This window comes from Liolophura sinensis, chromosome 1 (assembly GCF_032854445.1).
Source record: "Liolophura sinensis isolate JHLJ2023 chromosome 1, CUHK_Ljap_v2, whole genome shotgun sequence".
Taxonomy (NCBI): Eukaryota; Metazoa; Mollusca; class Polyplacophora; order Chitonida; family Chitonidae; genus Liolophura; species Liolophura sinensis.
The window spans coordinates 36,375,066-36,398,630 of record NC_088295.1 but is presented as its reverse complement, the minus strand read 5'-3'; the positions used below and the strand labels follow the sequence as shown (position 1 = coordinate 36,398,630).

The 23,565-nt window shown below is 38.3% G+C and overlaps 2 protein-coding genes across 3 annotated transcripts; one reads left to right on the top strand and one right to left on the bottom strand.

Moving 5' to 3' along the window:
- The first annotated feature begins 102 nt into the window (after nucleotides 1–102).
- On the top strand, nucleotides 103–6,085 carry LOC135481836 (biogenesis of lysosome-related organelles complex 1 subunit 2-like). Its single transcript, XM_064761560.1, has 5 exons — nucleotides 103–243; nucleotides 2,192–2,311; nucleotides 2,894–3,013; nucleotides 4,626–4,730; nucleotides 5,220–6,085. Exons 1-5 carry the CDS (start codon nucleotides 171–173, stop codon nucleotides 5,249–5,251), a joined length of 450 nt encoding a protein of 149 aa, XP_064617630.1. The 5' UTR covers nucleotides 103–170; the 3' UTR covers nucleotides 5,252–6,085.
- A 3,594-nt stretch (nucleotides 6,086–9,679) lies between these two features.
- On the bottom strand, nucleotides 9,680–22,013 carry LOC135466956 (core histone macro-H2A.1-like). Of its 2 annotated transcripts, none has more exons than XM_064744720.1 (8): nucleotides 21,727–22,013; nucleotides 20,577–20,683; nucleotides 19,790–19,984; nucleotides 18,996–19,112; nucleotides 18,276–18,366; nucleotides 17,816–17,905; nucleotides 16,229–16,403; nucleotides 9,680–13,842 (listed from the first exon to the last, which is right to left on the bottom strand). In XM_064744720.1, the coding sequence occupies exons 1-8, from the start codon at nucleotides 21,896–21,898 to the stop codon at nucleotides 13,680–13,682; spliced, it is 1,110 nt and encodes a 369-aa protein (XP_064600790.1). In that variant the 5' UTR covers nucleotides 21,899–22,013; the 3' UTR covers nucleotides 9,680–13,679. The 2 variants fall into 2 exon arrangements, with proteins under 2 accessions (XP_064600790.1, XP_064600783.1); XM_064744713.1 differs by lacking the exon at nucleotides 16,229–16,403 and adding an exon at nucleotides 16,966–17,140 and having other exon boundaries at nucleotides 21,727–22,005.
- Between the last annotated feature and the right edge of the window lie 1,552 nt (nucleotides 22,014–23,565).

Genomic DNA, 23,565 nt, shown 5'->3' with positions numbered 1-23,565 from the left:
CATTTTTAGTATGTTTATTAAATACGTTTTTGGAATGCTCTGAAATATTATCGTTATCAAGCATTTTCATTGTAGTTTGCGACTGCTTCAGAAAGACAACAACAACATTCAGACTTGTCATCGTTGCAAAAAGAAAGCGGGTGTTTGTGTGTGATTCTGACGAGTTCGAGATGAGTACAGACAGTGACGTTGCTGCTAGCAGTAGTAAAGATAAAACAGTTGAGCTCATGAGAGGACTGTCAAGTGTGTATAGTTTTATTTTCATTGGCAACCCTGTCGATATCTGCCCTTCCCTTTTACACTAACTGAATATAGTACCGTAATTACACACTGTTAAATGCTTACTTGAAAACAGTCTTTCGTTTTTGGTAAATGTTAGTAATTGAATGATAAGCATGTACATATATTACACTGCCTGCCTACATACACGGCCGTAGAATAGTAGTGGAACATTTGACATGGTGAACTATTTCATGTAACCCTGGAGGTGCTGTAGGCCTAGATACTCTACCTCCGTTGCTTTATGAATGTGACATCTGCTAAATGTAAACAAGTCATTAGTCATGGCTAGCAGTGGTCCTTGGTAGCAGTTATGCTGTTTTATTGACGTCAAATGATCCTTTCTTAACTCAACATGATGGCATCACATTAAAGATGTGCGACATTACAATAGAAACTGGCACAGTGTAGCACTGAAGACGCTATGCAACAATGCATTTTTGACATTTTCGCATGGCTCAAGGTCGTGCTTTACGCTAGTGCGAACTCATGGGATTAAAAAATATGTTATTCAATGCTATCCAGAAGGCTGGTTTTACTAAATACCTAAATGTTACGCCCTATGTAATAGTAAATTCCATTAAAAGACTGGTCACATAAATTCAGAGAATACAATGATGCCACTATGATACCACTACTTCAGGCTATCTCTTTGCATGTAACTTCACCATAAATTTTTTTACCAAAATTCATTTGCACACCTTAAATAATAACAGTTTTTACTCCAGCTGTAAGATTATTACCTTTTTTTCAAATCCTAAGTGATGAAGACCTAATACAAAATGTTTGATGCCATGTAGTATGAGTAAACTGAACATGTAATTGCACACGAATCATGGCATTTGAGTGCATCCTGATATTTCACACTTGAAAATTTAACTAGATGGGTACTAAAGATGAACTTGTATGGTCATGCGGATCGTAAAGTTATTTTGTTAATGTACTCAGAATGGTCTGCAATGTAGATAGTTTTACATGATGGCTTACATGCTCTTAGTATAATATTATTGTTTCCTACACTTCTAACCTGCAGAGACCGGCCCGGATAGCACAGTTGGTAGAGCGTCCGCTTCGGGACCGGTAGATCCAGGATCAATCCTTGGTCGAGTCACAAATAAGACTTTAAAAGAGGAAGTTGTAACTTCCTCGCTTGGCGTTCAGCATGAAGGGGATAGTGCAACGACTGGTTGACCCGTATCAGTATAATGGCTTGGACGGGGCGGCTTACTTGCCTTCGGTAAGTCGTCTCAGTGAGGCAGCACTAAATAAAAGAGCGGTGGAAATCCGTCCTGCAACAAGGAGGCACATTACACGTGCATGCACCCTAATGATTCCTTCGTCGTCATATGACTGAAAAATTGTTGAGTACGACGTTAAACCCCAAGCACTCACTCACTCACTCTAACCTGCAGCCTGATAATCAGCAGGTTGTTAACATTCAGTGTGGATGCATGCTGTTCAGTCATTTGAAAACAAAATTGGTTCAGTCCCAGCCTCAAACGGGGAATATTGTTTATTTCCCTGGCCTCACAGTACTGAATGGCATTTTTGGCAGTAAGTAGTCCTTACAGATGTGGCATTTCAGTTGGTCATGCATGAAGTTCCCTGGAGATCACATCCCTCTCACCAAAATGGCATGCAGACTGACACCACTTAAGGGTGACTTACCCTGCACCACATGTGGGATGCTTCATCAGTTACTTGTCATAGGCAGGTGGCTGATTACTCGCAGTACTCTGGTTTCCACCACCCTTGTCTCTGATCGCCATTGTATTTATAAGTGAAATACTTCTTGTATTCTTGATGTGGTTCACAACAGCTTTACAAAGAAATACAGCAAAAATTTGTGAGTATGGAGTTTACAAGCTGGCCAATTGGCCTAGGTGCACCAATACATTCACGTATGTTTCAGTTGCGTCCCAGCCTATTGAGACAGCTATGGAGGCTAGAGAACCACCCCCTCCTGATGTTGTCAAGTTGTGTCGTGAAACATTTCAGAATACAGCAGATTATCTTAAGGGAGAACTTGAAGGTAAAGATAAACACACTTCTTTCCAAACAGATTGTTTACTTTTCATAAAAATAAATGAAAGAATACATGTCACCTGAGTGATAGTGAATTTATTCCTATAATTTAAGTGCATAATTTTTTTTCTTGAAAGATCTTAAGTTTGTACATTTTTGGTGTCCTCTGAAAACTTTTACTCCCTTATTAGCAGTGGACCTGAATCTTCAGGAGGCTTGTTTCTAATGTATTTCTGTGTGACATTATTTTCTTTGTAAAATGTGGTGTTGAAGTTATCTTTTGAGGTACAAAAAAGCTTCAGTAATTAGGATATCTGACAATATTTTGACTCCAACTATTTCTTTACGGTATCTCTTAAAGACATGTACTTGATGTACAATGTATATTACATTATATTCAGTTGAATTCACAAAGTTATTAGCTAAAAGAACACTCTTTTAGCTGGTGTGGACAACATCTCATTCATTCATATATTATTGTCAGCCTTTACATTTACAGACACCAAAATTGAAAATCAGGTTTGCATCAGTAAGGCAATATAATGATGCCCCATTTCCTATGATGGTTTTTTTTTTGTATATATTTCAGCCACGGCCGAAGATTACAAACTTCTTGAAGAGATGAACAAAGTCACAGTAACAAAATATGAGGAAATGAAACATATAGCCATAAATATAAGTAAATCACTTCATGTCATGAATGAAAAATGTGAGTGTATAATATGTCTTTTAGTGTGTTGTTTTTTTTGTGTGTGTGTGTGTGTGTGACAAGAATTTTTAAATTTAGCGCTTTGCTAATAAAAAAAAAACAAGACAAATCTTACAGATGACAGTTGCACAGATCTACATTATGACACTCACTATAAAATAATACACAAATAGTGTGTATTGTAATTCTGAAAACCCAAGACTGTGACACCGTATTTTGGAACTTTGTTTTACCATTATTAGGAGAGTAAAAATAAAATCCTGAAATACTGAGTAACTTGAGAGTATTTGTTACACTATTTGTGTCTTTCATTAAAGTTATCTGTGGTAGTTGAGTACTTTGTAATACAGTGGACTCTCTCTCAACACCGACACCTTAATTGACCAACATCTTGTCAAAACCGACAACATTTCATGGTTCGTTTTCTGCTCCATTTGACATTAATGCTAATTGCCTTCAGTAAACCGACTCTTGTCTATTCTAAACACCGACAGTGGTTTGTAGTACAAACATTTCCAGTGAGTGTTAATCTGTCTTGTCTAATCCGACGCAGCATGTCGCACGACGTCCGAAGGAGTGAGAATTTGGCTTCAACTTGCCTGCTCACCAGGTGACTGAAGATCAGTGGGAAGGGAGATGTGTTTATGTGAACTCTTGCCTACTTCAGTAGGTGGTAGTCTGTCTTGATACTGTACCATACCTTCTGTGGAGATCGGAGTTTAGTCACTCTGTGAGTGAAAGATGAGTCTGACACTGAGTAGCTCAGGGACTGAATAAAAATGCTTCAAACAACAGTTGCCGTTGCCGTCACAATTTTCCCTTCTATTGCCCTGATAACACCTGACAATGGCCAGCAGACCAGCAAAGCGTCGCCATGTGGAAATGAACTTGAGTGATAAAGTTCGATTTTTTGTAAAGCAATTATGCACATATGTACTAAAGTTAAATACAGATCAGTTTCTTTCCATAGTCTGTTGCTATGCATCACTGTGCTCTTTAACAAGTTTAATTAAACATATATGTATGTACAATTCACATGTTGTTGTTGTAGGCTACTTGTCCATGTTTAATATGCTGACATCTTGTCTAAACTGACAGTTTTGTTCTGTCCCGAGTACAGTTGGTTTACAGAGAGTTCACTGTATTCACAAATGTCGTTTAAACGTGTTTAAATGTCCTATATCTGGTATTACTATGCATGTCTATGAGTGCATTCACAGGTTAAGAAAAGCTTCTGCTTAATTTGATATGTGCTCATATAAAGTTAAAGTGTACAAAATTTCATGGCCTCTGCTTTGACAGCTGCGTTTACCTGTGTTATTTACTGCCGCATCAATCTACCTCAACAATAAATCCTTGTCAAATGCCTTAAAAATGGGGCATCTACCATCCACTCTGTGCTAACCGGTGGTTAAACAATTGCTCAAAGTCCAACATATTTATGTAATTCCCATTCCCAGAAGAACTATCAGATGATTTATCACAAATGCAATTGCATGTCCATGGAAACACAGCAGTATTTAGCAGATTATGTTGTCAGTGTGTGTTTTCTTTCATCTTCTCAAAAGGATTATGTTAATCTTGCTGAACTTTTCTGTTTGTGGTGATTCAGACAAACTGTTACAACCGTACCTGGATCAGATAGATCAGATTGAGGAAAGTGTGGCTTCTCTCGAGCAGGCAGCTTATAGACTGGATGCTTACTCCAAACGATTAGGTAGGTAACACCGTAACAGTCTACATTAAGAAAACTTCACTATGGCTGATGTATGCAGTTTTCATATTTGGAGTGAAAATTTTAGAAGAAAACTCCTTCATTTTTGGTATGAGTAAAATATGGTAAATTACCCAAAGTGTCATGCACCCATGGTCTAAGTTTTGAAAAAATGAAAAGAATTTCAGCAACAAAAATAGTATTTTGTTAGATTTATTTGCCTCTAAATAAGCACTTTTATGGGCAAAATTTTAGGTCTTTTAGGGTAATATTATATGTAACATTTGGCTCTAAAAATGCCCTTTTTGGGGTGAAATGTTAGGTCATTTGCTGTGTTCCCAAAGAACTCACTTTTACCAAACAAGTTATTCAATGGACTGCTGCTCAGATATAATGTTCATTTGGCCAACTGCATGAATATACAAATAGAAAACTGTTTAAATTATGTTCTCACAAAATGTATGCTTCATTGTAACCACTTTTCTTTTACAGAGGCCAGATTTAAGCAGTTAGAAAAGAGATGAACCTTCAGATACATAGGATCACCTGCCTGCCAAGATGTGAATACTTGACCTTGTTGTTGCAACTCTACTGCAGCATTTACCAACAGTTGAAATACATTTAGGTGTAGTTCATTTTCATTATAATAGATAAATTAATTTTAGATTCACGTGTCAGGAGTAGAATAAGCCTACTGCATAGCAGTGGAGAAAAGTTTAATTTGCTGATACAGATTTATTTCGAGGCTTCAAACTGAAACAAGTGCTTTTCATTGTTTGTTGGCTTACTGATATTATGCTTATCACCTAAATGAAGTATCAAAAAATAAGCAATATTATGTGTGCTACATTTTAATTTGGGTGTCAAAGCTGTTGCTTATACATGTATCAATAATTTATGATTTGTAAAGTCACGAGCATCAGTTTTCCTGTTGTAACATTTATTTTTATGCTTCACACTCATTTTGAATATTTAATTCTAGTCAGTACTTGCCTGTTGTTTGGTGCTCTATTTGAAATTATTGTATCTGCATTAGTCTTGCACAAAACAGGAGTAAACATGTATACAAGTACTTGTAAATAACTCTGTTTCATGAATACCATCTACATGTACATGCCTATCTGTACTCTGTATGTATAGTTAGGTTCATAGCTGTTTTATAGTGTGTTTAACTTTGTGATTTCATATGACCATTTTGTGTACGTATAAAATAAGAAACATTTTGGTGACTTCCAAGTTTATCCACCCTTCATCCATTTTTGCTGTGAAATATAAATACATGGTATTCTGCAATGAACATTCCTAAAACAGTTATGTAATTAACTTTAAATAATAATACTTGCGCTGTTGGGAACATTGTTAACAAAGTATTTATAAGATGTATGTAAATGTATATATATTCTCTTACATACGAATAATGCTTAAGATGATTGATATAAAGCCAGGTGATCTTTATGTTCTGGTGAGGTGATATGCTGTGCTATGTTCAGGTAATCGTGGAATTCCCCCTATTGAAAGTTTAGGAGGCTGTGCTTTAACGATATAAATAAAGCATAGAAATTTAAACATTTGCTTTTTAATGTTACTACAATGTTTCAGCACATCAAGGCTAAGTTTCTGGTGTACAGTGGGGTCATTATTATTGTGGTGGTGGTCAGATTGGTGGATTTGATCAAGGTTTAACATAGTGTTCAAGAATGTTTTGCTTGTACTGCACTGGTCAGTTTTAATAGAGAAAACCTGGAGTACCCAGCTTAAACCACCAGCCTTTGGCAAGTAACTGACAGGCTTTCATAAACCACACACATTACCACTCTTAAAACAAGTTCATGGTGTATGCCATATTTGGGCATGGCAGGTAATTTGATAAAGGTGGAGCTGGGTTCATACACATGATCTCATTGGTTAATGGCTAATAATCTGGACTAAGACAGACATAATTGTTCTGGGAACCCTTGTCGTTGGTAAGATTTTTATAAGACCCTGTGGAAGATTATAGACAAGGTTATTACAAACCACTACTGTCCTGAAACCAACTACTGTATGCGGATCGCTGACTGCAGAACAGCAATGTCAGTCCCAAGGGGAAACCACTAGACATGAACCAGGCTATTACACACCAGTACTGTCCTGGGACCAACCTCTGTAAGTGGATCACTGACAGCAGAACAGCAATGTCAGTCCCAAGGGGGAAACCACTAGACATGAACAAGGCTATTACACACCAGTACTGTCCTGGGACCGACCTCTGTAAGTGGATCACTGACAGCAGAAAAGCAATGTCAGTCCCAAGGGGAAACCACTAGACATGAACCAGGCTATTACACACCAGTACTGTCCTGAAACCAACAATTGTAGAAGGATCACTGACAGCAGAACAGCAATGTCAGTCCCAAGGGGGAAACCACTATAGACATGAACAAGGTTATTACACATCAGTGATGTCCTGGAGCAAACAATTGCAAGTGGATCACTGACAGCAGAACAGCAATGTCAGTCCCAAGGGGAAACCACTAGACATGAACAAGGCTATTTATTACACACCAGTACTGTCCTGGGGTCAAAATCTGCAGGTGGACCACTGGCAGCAGAACAGCAATGTCAGTCCCTAGGGGAAACCACTATAGACATGAACAAGGCTATTACACATCAGTGATGTCCTGGAGCAAACAATTGCAAGTGGATCACTGACAGCAGAACAGCAATGTCAGTCCCAAGGGGAAACCAGTAGACATGAACAAGGCTATTTATTACACACCAGTACTGTCCTGGGGTCAAAATCTGCAGGTGGATCACTGGCAGCAGAACAGCAATGTCAGTCCCAAGGGGAAACCACTCGATATGAACAGTGCTATTACACACCAGTACTGTCCTGGGGTCAAAATCTGCAGGTGGATCACTGGCAGCAGAACAGCAATGTCAGTTCCAAGGGGAAACCACTAGACATGAGCAAGGCTATTACACACCAGTACTGTCCTGGGGTCAAAATCTGCAGGTGGACCACTGGCAGCAGAACAGCAATGTCAGTCCCTAGGGGAAACCACTATAGACATGAACAAGGCTATTACACACCAGTACTGTCCTGGGACCAACCTCTGCAGGTGGATCACTGACAGCAGAAAAGCAACGTCAGTCCCAAGGGGAAACCACTAGACATGAACAAGGCTATTACACACCAGTACTGCCCTGGGACCAACCTCTGTAAGTGGATCACTGACAGCAGAACAGCAATGTCAGTCCCAAGGGGAAACCACTAGACATGAACAAGGCTATTACACACCAGTACTGCCCTGGGACCAACCTCTGTAAGTGGATCACTGACAGCAAAACAGCAATGTCAGTTCCAAGGGGAACCACTATAGACATGAACAAGGCTATTACACACCAGTACTGCCCTGGAACCGACCTCTGTAAGTGGATCACTGACAGCAGAAAAGCAATGTCAGTTCCAAGGGGAACCACTAAAGACGTGAACAAGGCTATTACACACCAGTACTGCCCTGGAACCGACCTCTGTAAGTGGATCACTGACAGCAGAACAGCAATGTCAGTTCCAGGGGGAACCACTATAGACATGAACAAGGCTATTACACACCAGTACGGCCCTGGGACCAACCTCTGTAAGTGGATCACTGACAGCAGAACAGCAATGGCAGTTCCAAGGGGAACCACTATAGACATGAACAAGGCTATTACACACCAGTACTGTCCTGGGACCGACCTCTGTAAGTGGATCACTGACAGCAGAATAGCAATGTCAGTCCCAAGGGGAAACCACTAGACATGAACCAGGCTATTACACACCAGTACTGCCCTGGAACCGACCTCTGTAAGTGGATCACTGACAGCAGAAAAGCAATGTCAGGTCCAAGGGGAACCACTAAAGACGTGAACAAGGCTATTACACACCAGTACTGCCCTGGAACCGACCTCTGTAAGTGGATCACTGACAGCAGAACAGCAATGTCAGGTCCAAGGGGAACCACTATAGACATGAACAAGGCTATTACACACCAGTACTGCCCTGGAACCGACCTCTGTAAGTGGATCACTGACAGCAGAAAAGCAATGTCAGGTCCAAGGGGAACCACTATAGACATGAACAAGGCTATTACACACCAGTACTGTCCTGGGACCGACCTCTGTAAGTGGATCACTGACAGCAGAACAGCAATGTCAGTTCCAAGGGGAACCACTATAGACATGAACAAGGCTATTACACACCAGTACTGCCCTGGGACCAACCTCTGTAAGTGGATCACTGACAGCAGAACAGCAATGTCAGTCCCAAGGGGGAAACCACTAGATGAGAACAAGGCTATTACACTCAAGTACTCCCCTGGGACCAACCTCTGCAGGTGGATTACTGGAGCAGAATAGCAATGTCAGCCCCAAGGGGAAACCATTAGACATGAACAAGGCTATTACACACCAGTACTGTCAGTCCAATTGGAAACCACTATAGACATGAACAAGGTTATTACACATCAGTGATGTTCTGGAGCAAACAATTGCAAGTGGATCGCTGACAGCAGAACAGTAATGTCAGTCCCAAGGGGAAACCACTAGATGTGAAGAGGGCTATTACACACCAGTACTCTCCTGGGACCATCCTCTGCATGTGGATCACTGGCAGTAGAACAGCAATGTCAGTCCCAAGGGGAAACCATTAGAAGTGAACAAGGCTATTTCACACCAGTACTGTCCTGGGACCAAAATCTGCAGGTGGATCACTGGCAGCAGAATAGCAATGTCAGTCCCAAAGGGAAACCACTAGATGTGAAGAAGGCTATTACACATCAGTGCTGTCTTGGAGCAAACAATTGCAAGTGGATCACTGACAGCAGAATAGCAATTCTAGATATGAAAAATGCCAAGAGTTAAACTATTATTCATCAACATAATTAGCAACATGAAATGCTCCAAAAATGATCAACAAAGTATACAGGTGCTTCGAATAGATAAAGTTTATTTTGGTTTGACCATATTATGTAGCCAAAGGTTGGCAGAGTACATCACAGAAAGCAAGCACTAAACAAGACATAAACCATGCAATATACCATCACTTATCACGTGGAAAGAGACACTTTGTGTTTGGCCACAAGCAGAGAGACTACGCTACTAAATCTATCAACTTCACTCACAGATCTCCTTACCCCAAAAAACTTAACACAATCAAGTTTTGCCTACTAACTCCAGGTATAAGCTCATAACTTGGGGTCCCCCTAAGCATTTCTTTACCGTTTATATTTCTTCTAACAATCCATTATAATTTACTTTCTATTTCACAAGTGGGTTTTTTTTTTTCCTTTCACATTTTTTGCATAATTAAACTAATCATAAATATGTACCAAACACAAGAACACACCTCATGAAATTCAGCCAGCTGATGTGTACATGTATTTGTTTTCAAATGAGAGAGTTTCCAGTAGAATTTACAACTGCTGGGTAGAGGTAGATGTTTGCCTCTGAAGACTGAGTGTTGGTGAAATTCAAAGAGGACATTAAACATGTGCATAAATGAAATGCGAATAATACAGTATTTACCCAATGGTAAGTACTGGTTAATAGTTTGTTCTATGGGCTTCCTAATACACTATCAAGTCTTCCCATCTGAAATTTGCCAGCAATGCATGGATGCAGAAATCCCATTAATTCTACGAGTTAAAGAAGGGCCACTTATACCTTAATAAGGCTCCCAGAATCAGTTATTTTGATGGCAAAATAGACTGAACTTCTTAAAACATGTACTAACACACATGAAGCGACACTGGCCACAGTGTCAACTGCATTACACACGTACAAAAGAATAGACATGCACAGTTTTTTTTGTGTCTCTCACCACCCGCTTCATTTCTTTAGGTATTTGTTTATGTGTACAGGCAACTTCAAAATGACACGTGTATGTAACCCGAGATGTACAAGTAACTTGAGATGATGTACAATGTACCTGTATCTGAAACACACTGTGTTTGATGCAGCAAAAGGGCCTCATAAACATTTACTCTTCATACATACATGTATGTATGTCTATATGTAAGTAAGTACAGCCAATACCTTTTCTTATTCGCTGCACACACATCTACTGACATACTATTCCCAAGGTCACACTTTATCTGATGGTCCCTATAAGACACAGGCAAACCTTTAAGTACCACCGATAGAGTTGCTCATTAAATCATTCAGGACAACATAATCGCTGAAATGGAAACTACAAGTCTTCATGAAACAAAGCAATGGTGAAACATATACATCTTATCATCCATGTAATAAAGGCATAAAAACAAAACTACAAAAGTTTTGTCCTTGTGCAAATACTGTCTGTTCAACAGTCAATTGAAATGTGAAATAAGTCTAGTGAAATAACAGTACTAAAAATGTATAAAGCAAATTTCTACAAACATACATGAACATGTTGATTTTCTGTTCAACTAAAAGCAAAAAAAGTGATGTCGACAAGTTATTCAATGAAACTCAACATGAAACTACACATGGATGATTTTGCATAAACTTTTGATACATTCATAATGACATCTTCTGTTATTTTTCAAATTATATTTATGCATTAAATGTATTATGTTTAAGCAATCTGTGTGAAAAAAAATAAAAAATACACCTTATTCACAGAAAATGTCTATTAAGTACACTCAACATGATTCAATTCAACCTTTATCCAATGATGCCAGATGTACCTGGTTACTTATTTGACCGGCAGACTGATTGCATTTCCATGGCAACTGATGGCATCTTCATGTAAGCAATGGGACTACAACAAGCATGCCTTTCCCACATAGATATCATAACTGGCTAACTTTTATGAATAGGAATAATAACCAAAGGCCTGTAAAATTAAATCTTTGACATTCAGCCATAACCCCGATCTTGCCAAAAAATGGACAATCATTTAACTGCTGTAATTTCCACAATTATTTTAGACAGATATGACCATTCAAGTAAACTACAACCATATTAAACAAAGTAAGACCCTCCTTAAAATACAAGTCACAAAGACTTTTACCAATTATCCTTATGGTGCAAATTTCAAACTGCATGCTGTATTCACCAAACATTGCATTAACTATACACTTTCTGATCTCTCTGCTGTTTGACTTGGCTTCCTCAGACTAACTGAAGCCTTACCATCCATACTTAACAATGACCTAAGGTTAATCTTCGGCCACATCACCTATTCTGCTCATAACAAGGATGTCCACTCAATAGTATCCTAAATGACAGAACATTACCTACATACCAACAAAAAACAGCAGGCCTATAACATTATTCTCAACATCGATATCTTTTTCAAATATTACAATGAACAAATCATGTTCAACAATTTCATAATTTTTAAACTCCTATAACAATAAAATACAACTATATCTTTGATCTTCTTCAACATGCTTAACCATTTTAAATTAACTTATTTACTTAAAAAATGTATCAAACTCTTGCCCTTTTACCACGACTAAATACTTTTACCCCTGACAGGAGTATGCTTTGTATCCCCTTATAAAGACTTAACTCTAAAATGAATATATAAATAATCTACAAAGGTTATTCATTTTTAGGTCTACTTACTGCCTTGCTACGTTATGCAAAAAATTATCATTCATCTATACATCATGCTTTCTTCTTCTAACACAAACAAATAGAATTGGCATATGGCAGTGCAAACAGCAACCCTGAATTTCTGATTCATACTCATAGTGTTGATCCAAATTTCTTGCATAATATTGTACCATTGAAATCTATCATAGACAGAGTATCTTTTACTATTCCGAAAAAAAATAGTAGGACAAGCCACCAGCAAGATTTTCATTTTTTATAAATAATTCCATTATTCCAACATGTGAAGCTTAGGTGCATAAATGCATTGTGTCTTAAAATCAAAAAAAAAAACCTTCACAGCATGACAAACTGTCCTGCAGAGTTAGTAAACATATATGCATACATTCTTCTGCAGCACAGAGAGTGCACAGTGAAATAGGTGACATATTCAACTGTGCACAGAAAGAAACAAAAAAAAAAGTATATTAAATCCTCTAATTGTCAGTACCGCACTTTATGTCAGCAGTCATTTTGCTATTGCAAGACTGATGGGAGGACCAGTAATTTGACCACACAAAGACAATGACATTAGTAGGCTGTGTCGGCAGTGAGAAAATAGTACTATTAAAGTATGAAGAGAAAGAGAACCAATTGCATACCATGACTTATCAGATCTGTTCACATGTTCAGGGTTATGCCAATGAATCAAAATATAGAGAAACAAGCCTAATACTCTTGACTTCTCACAGTCAAACAGTCAGTAACACTGCCAGTCATTAAGTAATAACAAAGTGACTTGACAGGAACAATTTTCAAAACCAGTCTTGTTTCACAAAAACTTAGAACAAATCGACTATGCCAAATAACATATCAACAATCCATAAGTTATTTCAAACGCAGGGATTCTGACACGACCAAAAGAATCCTATGTTACAGGCATATTGTTGACTATCATGTACAACCCATAACCTAATGTATTTAACCAAAACCTGTCTTATAAAAGTTCAGAAAATTCCCATGTTTTACCACAAAGTCAAGGAGCATACAACCACAGTATCGGTTGCTGATGAAGAGTTGGACTTACCTTTGTAAAATAATCTTACAATTGAGTTTTAAAAAAAGTCCTACCAAGCTAAAATGTGGAAATGTTTCATCAACCATGATTCAGTTACTTCCATATGACAGAAACAGACAATCACTTCAACACCTTACAAATGCAACATTCTAAATTCACCTGTATCCATTTCAAGGGAGATAATAAGTCACGCCTGGATTTGTCTCCCATGGAAAGATTTGCAACCATATAAACCAATGGAGGTTAAGGGTTCATATGCAATATTCCCTTTTAACCACTTAATGTAACTTGGTGAAGAAATCCTGAGTGATAATGGCACATGTTGGATTTTACGAGTCGAGCTTTGCCAGTTCACTTGTGTAGATGCCTATACTTTCCATATCATAGAGAACAAAGTAGACCTGTTTGAGTGAGCTGCTCATCACACTGACAAAGTAGTTACTGATGGCCTTTAGGATGATCTGAGCTGCCGTCTGCTTGGGGAAGCCGGCACTGAAATTAGATAATGGAAAATCATTATATATTGAAACACTAAAAATACAACATTTTGTGAAAAAGAGTAGCTAATGGGTCAGGTAAAATGCTTTTAATTAATTAAGATTCACAAAATGTATCTTACCTTCCATTCATCATTTTACAAGTTTTTTTTCCCTTTTGCAGGTTACCAATACCATTCAGCAAGTAATTACTAAAATATTTTTATTTATTTATCTGATTGGTTTTACGCCATACTATAAAAACACTTCATTAACATGATGGAGGCCAGCACTAAGATGGGAGGAAACTAGGCAGAGTCTGGTAATCTTGAACAAAACACATGACCACACTTGTGACAGCTGCCAACTTGAATACATGTAAACCCTTCACATCTGTGACACTTTTTCGCTCAAAGTCCATGGCATTTCCCACCCACCTCTCATTATGACAAATCCCTGTCATCATGAACATCTCACCTAAACTCAACCGCAAGCAAACGGTCATGACTGATCTCACCAAGCAGAATCAAAGAAAACATTAACAGCACATGTACACCTTCATCCTTCGTCCACCACCATTAGCAAATTATGACCCCCAGAATGCACCAGGGTAACAACTCTGGAAAACGATGGCGGACATAGCATAAAACGTCACTGCTGACATTAATGTTTTGGTTTGATGCTCCGCATCATGGACTGTCACGAGTGAATGCTTGCAGCTAAGTCTAGATGGGATATTCATAAAGACCTGTGTGTGGAATTTGTTCTGATTACAAGCAGGTGGGAAATGCTATGGACTTCAAGTGAAAAGGTGTGCTTAGTCTGAGTTAAGCAAGCAGCGTCTCTGTGTCTCTCTGAGTCAAGATACACAGGCATACAGGGTCTAAATACATTTAGAATCTCAAACCAGGCCAACGTCTGAAACATAGTTGTATATAATTGCTTAATATTTCATTAAAATATGAACACATGCTATAGTACAGCATCCAAGAACCAATCTATCAACTAGCATTTGTTCATCAAGGCCAACTCTACAAAACCTGATTTTACAAGCTTAGAAAATTTGATATAAAACTAATTTTCGGATCCAAAGAGTTAAGTAATAAATGTTTTGTTAATATCAATGACAAACCTGACTCAATTTTGAACTTACTGACCCTGAAAAATTACACTACATAAAATGTATTTAAATTTTGATTTTATCCAAAAATTGTTTTGTGAAGTCACAGCCAGGCAGTTGTTAAGATCAAACTACACCAAATGATATGTACAAACCAAAGCAAAAAACTGTTGGCCCAGCTATCACTGGCAGCCATGAACACAGAAAAAACGTGTTTTCTCTTGCTTATTTTTTGTTATACTTCTCAGTAGACTTCTTCAAAAATCAATAATGTCAAGACGTGCATTTATTGAAAATAAATGCTCATTTGTACCTGGCAAATCCCCTGGCTTTAACTCACAACCAAACCAGCAAAAAATGGAGAATGTTACCTTATTCATAGCTTTGAGCTTCTGGTTTCCTTGCAAGGACCAGGAGGTGATATATAACATGGAGCTAAATGGGTGAAACCCTGATTTTCGGCCAATTTCTAACATTCAAAGCTCTACAGGACAATGAAACTACAACATTTGAAAGTTAGGCAAATTCTTATTACTTTTCCACAGAAAAATCTTATCTAAAAGCTATATTTTTCATTATTCATGCTAAAATCTTCAAGGGCTACCTCACCTGGGTTAAATTCAGTTTGTTTTCACCTCCAGTACTCTAGTCCTTGTGACTAAAGAGTGTTCTGATGATAGGCTCAAAGCAGCTATGACATCACTTCAAAACTATCATTCATTAAGACAACAACTGGCTAGGTCAATAATAACATACTGAACAGCCAGGACTGTATTGAGTCAAGGGGCTGTGTACATAGAGAGGTGAGCATGTAACTTTTCACAACCTGTCCCTGATCCAAAGAGTGAGTGAGTGCTTGGGGTTTAACGTCGTACTCAACAATTTTTCAGTCATATGATGACGACTGATCCAAAGACAAATGAAGGAAAAATATGTGTAAATACCTCAGCTGGTCTCAATGAGAAATCAGGCAGAACCCGGCATGGATTCCTTTAGATTTATTTATGCAGGAAACCAGATGGCCCCTAATACGAAAGGTCTGACATCTAAATACATTCAGTGTCATGCAGTGCATATATCACAATGAAAATTGGATCAATTCAACAAACCTGATGTTAAGATTGTTTATTTCAAACCAACACAAACAAAAACGTGTATCAAACACAGTTAAAAATGCAGAACATAGGGCAGACTAAAAGTTAGCCATTCACTACAGGAGAAAAACCCAAGAAAAATCATAACAAGAGATAAGTGGAAGTTTATTGTTGCACAGCTGTCTTACCGGCCACTCCCGATAGATGGGAATGCAATGCTTTTCAATTTCTTTTCATCGGCAAGTGTCAAGCAGTTTTTTACTGCCTTCTCCAGTAACTGCTGGGAATTATCCATTTTCCAGGTGGGCCCGTTACAATGGACAACAAACTTTGCCGGGAAGTGATGACCCGTCGACATAGCAGCTACAAATAAGCATGCAAAGTGTCTGTCTTACTGTTACATTAACATCTTTACTCTGCCCTGTGTTCAACTGTAGCCATTTATGGGTCAGCGCTTTTCATTCTGAGTGAACTGAACTGTGCCTGATCAGCATAACGCTCTAATAGCTGTCAATGTTCAACTTTCCTGAATAACAATGACCCATAAATACTTATTTATTAAGCGAGCATGCAGGATTGCGCAGGAATTGTGGGAAGTGAATATTGCGATTCTAGAATGTCCCAAGGAATCTAAAATGGCCAACAGTAAATAGTCCTTATTTGTCCCCTCTGTATACACAGACTGAACATGGTATTTGCTGGTAACAACCAGAGACCAACAGCTAACAAAACATGTGCTGAGTGTCATTTAAAGCAACAATATTTAAGATCAGATCTACAGCTTCACATGCAGAGAGGGCCAACCAATGAGGTATTTTATTTACAATTCTTTTGACAGTGTCCTCCCACAATTTCCTGACCAATCACACTTGCTGTTACCAAGTTACACCTTCACTGAGCCACCAACAGAATTCAAGAAACTTACTTTCCGCTACCGACAGAGGGCAGAGCGAGAGACTTGAGATGTTTCTCATCGGCTAAAGCAAGAATATTCTTGACTGATTTTTCAAGGTTCTGCTGTGAGTTTGTAGATCCCCATGTAGGACTGTTCACATGTATGACAAATTTAGCAGGGAATTTATGACCAGGACAAATGGCGGCTGAAACAAGGTAATCAACAATATGACAGTTTCAGCTTATCAAAATCTGCACACGTACAAAGCTTCCAATGCGCTGATAGAAATACACACCAAAATATGTTACTTATATTTTTCTTTATATGACAGCTAATGGAGGAGCTAACCACTGCATGTTGCCACTTAGCTGACAAACTTCCTGACATAAAATTGCAGCCAAACCAGCAAGAGCTGAGCAACCTTATTGGTTAAAGCCTGACTGTCACAGTCAGACAGCCAGCCTTCATCTTACAGTCAGTTAAGTCTTGAACATCAGCACTTGATCAATTTCAAAAATTTTATGAATTTTCTTCACAAGTATACTTTGAACATCATACATATAACTTTGTGAATCATAGAGCAGAATTCACATACAAACTCTTCATGAAATGACCTCTGTTCCTTCCAGGCAAATTCAGTTAGGACTTGGCTGCTGAGAATTGGCAGAAAACCATATTTCACCTCAGTTTGGTGTTTAAAAGTGAACTTCCACAACCACATAAAGACTTGAAAATGATACTACTTTTGAGGGGGGTCACAGAAACTCATAAGTGGCCTTATAAGGTGGATAAATCGACCCGAGTCAAGGAAAATAGGTCATTTCAGGGAAAATACAGTAATCAGAAAGAAAATTAGTAACATGACAGTTTGCGGACTCACCTCCAGCTGTGTCCAGCTGACCCTGGGCAGAAAGCAGATCCTTTATCTCTTGTTGGAACTCTGCACCACCTGCCTTCTCTATGCTTCTGCCTGCACAAGAAAGATAATGTCAATACTAATGATCTGACCAATACTCCTAGACATCCAAAGATTATGTCACTTATTATAGAACAGAACATTATTTGGTTCACAGAAATGGTGATAACCAGATCCCATGACATTGCAAAGTACCACAAATAAAATTAGAAACAAGAACGTAGGGTTTATGTTCAGATCCCTCATTCATCTATTTAAATGCTGTGTTACACTGTACTCGAGAATATTTCACTTATACAACAGCGGCCACATAACATTAGAGAAAACCAACAACCATCTGATGGTTGCTTAAAGGCCTTCCCATGTAAGACTGATAGAGAGGAATCCAGGTGAACCCTTAAGAGAATGGGTTTTATTTACTTACCTACTTCTCCACCCATGTATAATGATGAGTTTGTTGGATGGACAATAGCATCTGCTGCCATTTTTACAATGTCTCCCTGAATAACAGTGAGCTGCAACAAAAACAAGTGCATCAGTACCTACAAAATGCAGAATCATGATGCAGAGAATCTCAAATCAAAAATCTATAAAAACAATGGATGCCTTTCCACTGGCTTCGCATTCCTCAAGGGTCAGAGGTTACAGATATCAATACACATTAATCGTATCTTTCATTTCCAGCAATCTACTGTTCTTAAGAGACAGACCTGGCTAATTGCCTTATTATCATAGTTTACAAACTTTTTGTTTGCTACATCCTGCTCTACAGGTGGATGGTGTTACAGATGAAGATCATTTTCTTCTTTTTCTTGATTTTAGGCTGCATGTTTTAAAAGAAATATAGACTGTGGCCACACAGCCTTCATTTTGTGTTATTCTCTACTTAATCCCCAGACCACATTTCAAACGTTCTCATTTAGATTCATGTGTCAGGAATTGACACCAGCTTTAAAGAAGACTTTTTCATATGATTTCTCTCTTCAATATCAATGTTTATCAATATTTTGTCCAGTGTGGTTTACATGTGTTGTAAATCATTACAACTGCAAACCAAACATTTTTGATTGAGGTATTTTCTGTCAGGATTGTTTCACATGTGATATTTTAAGACCTGAAAATACATCCACTGTGGAAGACTTACTTTTTGCCCAAGGAATAATTTTTTCTCAGATAAAATTGTAAATCCTGCACTGTCTGGTACCCCAATGACACCATCTTTGCCTGGAGAGGCATCAGTCAATTTAGATTTGGCACCTCCCTGTGAAAGAAGTGGATAAGAGAGTTACTTAAAATAAACGTAAAACATATAAACAGATACCAGTACAAACGCTGTAAGCATTTCAAGGAACTCAGCAGACAAGCCAAGAGTTTACAAACCAAATGTTCAAATCCCAGATGGTAAAATTCATCATGTTTAAATTTCACCAACACCACCATCGACTGATTCACTGACAGTTCCTTAAATCTTACTTTATGCTCGAGAATCTGTCACCTAGATGAGGAGAGTCAGGTTTATGACCAATACCAAGACAACCTGATTTCAGCAGTGAAATTATACATATTACTGTAGGCATGCAAATTCAGTTAACCTGACCAATGCTTCCTGAAACACTATCACTACAAGGTAATTACCACAAGCCCAGTTTGCTGCAGTTTCCTATTAAACTTCACACCAAATTGGTGAGATCTCAAAATATCTGTCTGTCTGTCTGTCCAACTTTACAGAAAAACTTTTGCAGGCACTTGGATGAAATTTTGTGTACAGCTTGGCATTAAACAAAAGGACCAACCTATTCAATGTAGGTGGTGACCTGAATCCAGGACTATTTTAAAAACATCTTCATCATTGACAGAGAGGAGAGAAAAAATGAGTTTGTCTGAATATGACATTCAGCTTTGGCAGAGGTTTACACTCCCCGTGTGCCTTCGGGTTACCTTTGATTTGGAAGCTTTTCCAGTCTTGATTAGCTTGGTACCTTTGGATCCCCCACCAATCACAAGCTGGGGTTTCTTCTCTGGAGGTGCTGATGGGACTGAGCTGCCAAATTTCCCACCCTTCTTTCGCATCAGCAGTTCAGCGTGAATCTTAGGAATGACCCCTCCAGAGGCAATTGTAACATGTTTCAGAAGCTGGAAAATAAACATTAAACTTAAATGAATGGATGATTGGGGTTTAACACCCCACTAGCTGCATTAATTTGAAGTGCAAGGTTTATATATGATATACGTTTGATCACCAAAGGTGTTCCCACCTAGAGTAAGTCTGAATAGCTGCAGCTAATATACAGCTGAATGCCACCCAGAATCACTCCCATTCGACCTGCATCTCAACTCGACTGTTACTACGTGAATTCTATTCCACCCAGTATGACTTCAATACAAATGACATCCAAAGTGCCTCTATACACAAATCCTACCCCATATAGATGCTGTACATTCTCACCCCCAGTGTCTGGATAAGATGCTGATCTAACATCAGTGTCTACCCAGGATTAACATTTGTCTCTAAACGTCTGACAGAATTTTATTTATTTGATTTGATTTATTTTCCATGCACACGATGGCAGTCAGGTTTGTGGGTGCAGGAAACAATAACATTCAGAGTAAACCACCGTTTTTCCTCCGCTACCCAACTCCGGTTCCTCCTGAACAACAAGAGCTGGATTGAGAATGCAATATCATTAGTCAAGGGCCTGATAATCACACACAGGTGTCACCATACCTGGTGCAACTCTTCATCATTGGCAACAGCCAGCAGGATGTGCCTGGGGGTTACTCGCCCCTTCTTGTTGTCTCGTGCCGCATTGCCAGCCAATTCCAAGATTTCCGCTGAAAATACCAAATGACAAGCTGATGAAAACGGAATACTATAACCAGTACCAATGACATTACTTGGGCAGAAATTGCCATTATTGGTACATGTACAAGTATGCAATGATGATTACAATGCTGATGAAATTCATATATTATTCTTTGGTTTCATGAATGCCATTGCAAAACTCAACATAAAGCTTAAATCTGGACTGTGCCAATTTACATTACATTATTTTTTATCCTTTTTATTATCCGCACATGAATCCACAAAATCCTACCGATCTTTTACATAGACGCAATTACTTTTCAGGCTTGTTTTAACTTTAAGCTTATTTAATTATGATGTCAATCAAAGATGCTAAAGGCTGTTGTAAATATATACTACATACACATACATACAATATGTTGCATACCCTACAATATACTCATGTTCACACCTTCTGAGAACCTCTTTATGAAATGTTGAAATTTGGTTTTGCAATATTCATTCATAGTTTATAGTTTACAGTTTATTGAAACTGAGGCTGCCTAGCCTAATTAACAAGAAAAATGAGGTATAATTATCACCAAGCAAATTTGCATACTGAAACTACTATAGTAGCATTTCCTCATCACTCCCTGTGCAAAATGAAAATTACAATGTATTATTAAGGTAAAGCGTTTATTTTGTTATTTTTAAAATTAGAATGTTTTTCTCATCATTTTTTTCTTGTTTTAGTTTTTCTGTTTTTGTTTCGTTATATATATATATATATATATATATATATATATATATATATATATATATATATATAATTACGTTCACCTGTACAAAACGAAATAAAGGAGAATACCACCCAATATAATTTGTTCAACTCAAATATACCTATTTTGCCTGGGTTTAATTGTTTATAGAGGGCGGAATGGGTGTATAAACACAAATTGCACCATGATGATGCAGCAGGCGCGCTATTGATACAAGTGCCCCGCCCCCACCCTTCCCAGACCCTACCCCCGTCAGGGCAGTCTATGCATTGGATGACCTGGGGAAAGCAAAAGCTGTATGCAAGTTGGGTTACCCGTAAGGTACTCGATGACGGCCGCCATATACACCGGTGACCCGGCCCCGATGCGGTAATGGTGTGTGTCCCTCTTCAAGTAACGCAGCATTCGACCCACGGGAAACAACACTCCGGCCCTGGAAGATCGTGAAGTTGACTTCACCCTTTTCTTAGCTCCTCTCCCCGACATTTTGCAGCTGTCAGCCGGTGTGTCCGATTAACAGCTAGTCTGCAAGCTTCACGCTAAGCCCGACTCCTCTGTGTATACGAGGACTCTTCCCGGCAGCACAGCGGAAGGGCTCCACTCTTTGCTCTTCCGTTTATATGCCACTCCCCCCTGCTAACGTTGTAAAACAGCCTCACGTATGCCAATATAACGGTATATAACTGTATTTTTGACTATTCCTTCCACATTACAACATTTTCTAGCGCCAGTGAATACTACACGCTTGTAATTTGTATTAACACAAACATACGCATCTATGTGTCACCATAGAATCGGGGCGTGGCACCGTTTGATGCAGGCGGCATGTCTGATGACGTTTCGGGCATGTTCGATCCTGTTCGCTCGTGTTCGGAATCAATCTGCGAAAATGCTGACTCGGCAATACAGCTCAACGCGGATGTTCGTTTACCTTTGAAGGTTGTAACTATATAGGTTGTAACTACTTTGTAGGTTTGTTGGTTTTGGATTCAATGTCAATCTCCAAATATTTATTTATTTATGTGTTTATTTATTTATTTCACGCCCTAATCAAGAATATTTCATATATACGAAGGTTTATGAGCCGGAGTGCGCACACTTACCGAACCCAGCATCCATCCGTGCGGATATTAGTAATATACTAAAATAGGTCCCATGTACTTTCTATAGCTGACAAATCTCGATCTCGAGCCGCAGCTATTAATTAATTAATTAACTGTTTTTCTTGTTCACAGAGAAATTATATGTAAATGATACGTGGGACTATATCTGTTATATTATACAATGCTATCTCGCACTTGATGATAGCGCACGTACCGGTGTGAAAAGAGGGATGCCAGTCTAAACATATGAAAAAGGGATGCCAGTCGTGATATGTGATGCTCAAGCAACACAAATACGACACAGCTAAGCTAGGTCATTCATACAGGAGTCCCTAACAAATGAAGGGAGTTGAAATCATGATCATTTGACAGATGAAAGGAATCACGACCGGTAATTAAAATAATGCATTTTAATTCATTAGCAAATTCGATTTCTTAAATGTTAACCTATATATCTCTTATTTTGTGAATTGCTGTTATCTTAAAAAACATACATAAGTTGCAAGGCCTAATCATGATGACGTTTTAAATGGCTGTCTGTATACAAGTCCTTTTGTTATGACCATTTGCCAGCTATCACACTGTCGTCGCTGCTCTGGTTTTCCTTTCTATGATGTATGCTTTAATTATATTCATTAGTCAAGTAATTGAGTTTATGCTGAAGTGTATAAACAGAAACAATTGTATCTAATTAATTGTGATTGACATCATATTGTGTCAGGATTTGATGCCAGTAAGCACTTGCGCACCTGTGGGAGGATCATATATACACTGTTAGCAATTAGCAGTAAATTTCACGGTGAAATCCCTGGCAGCCGGGTTTGCCAAGTTTTTACCGTAAAATGTACGGTGTACCGTTAGTCTCATTATAGGGACACCGTAAAAATTAAGAATCTTCACCGTTAATTCAGTGGCAATACTGCAATTTACTATTCTTTTGAACCACATGTTTTACGGGTATATATATATATATATATATATATATATATATATATATATATATATATATATATATATATATATATATATATACCGTACATTGCTTTTCAA

Coding starts and splice junctions, on each gene's coding strand:
- LOC135466956 (XM_064744720.1), bottom strand. CDS start 21,898: ATGTCGGGGAGAGGAGCTAAGAAAAGGGTGAAGTCAACTTCACGATCT. Junction 17,906..18,275: donor ATACATGGGTGGAGAAGTAG/GTAAGTAAATAA, acceptor TTTCTTGTGCAG/GCAGAAGCATAGAGAAGGCA. Junction 13,843..16,228: donor CCATCTATCGGGAGTGGCCG/GTAAGACAGCTG, acceptor ATCTAATTTCAG/TGCCGGCTTCCCCAAGCAGA.
- LOC135481836 (XM_064761560.1), top strand. CDS start 171: ATGAGTACAGACAGTGACGTTGCTGCTAGCAGTAGTAAAGATAAAACA. Junction 3,014..4,625: donor TCATGTCATGAATGAAAAAT/GTGAGTGTATAA, acceptor GTGGTGATTCAG/ACAAACTGTTACAACCGTAC. Junction 4,731..5,219: donor TGCTTACTCCAAACGATTAG/GTAGGTAACACC, acceptor TTTCTTTTACAG/AGGCCAGATTTAAGCAGTTA.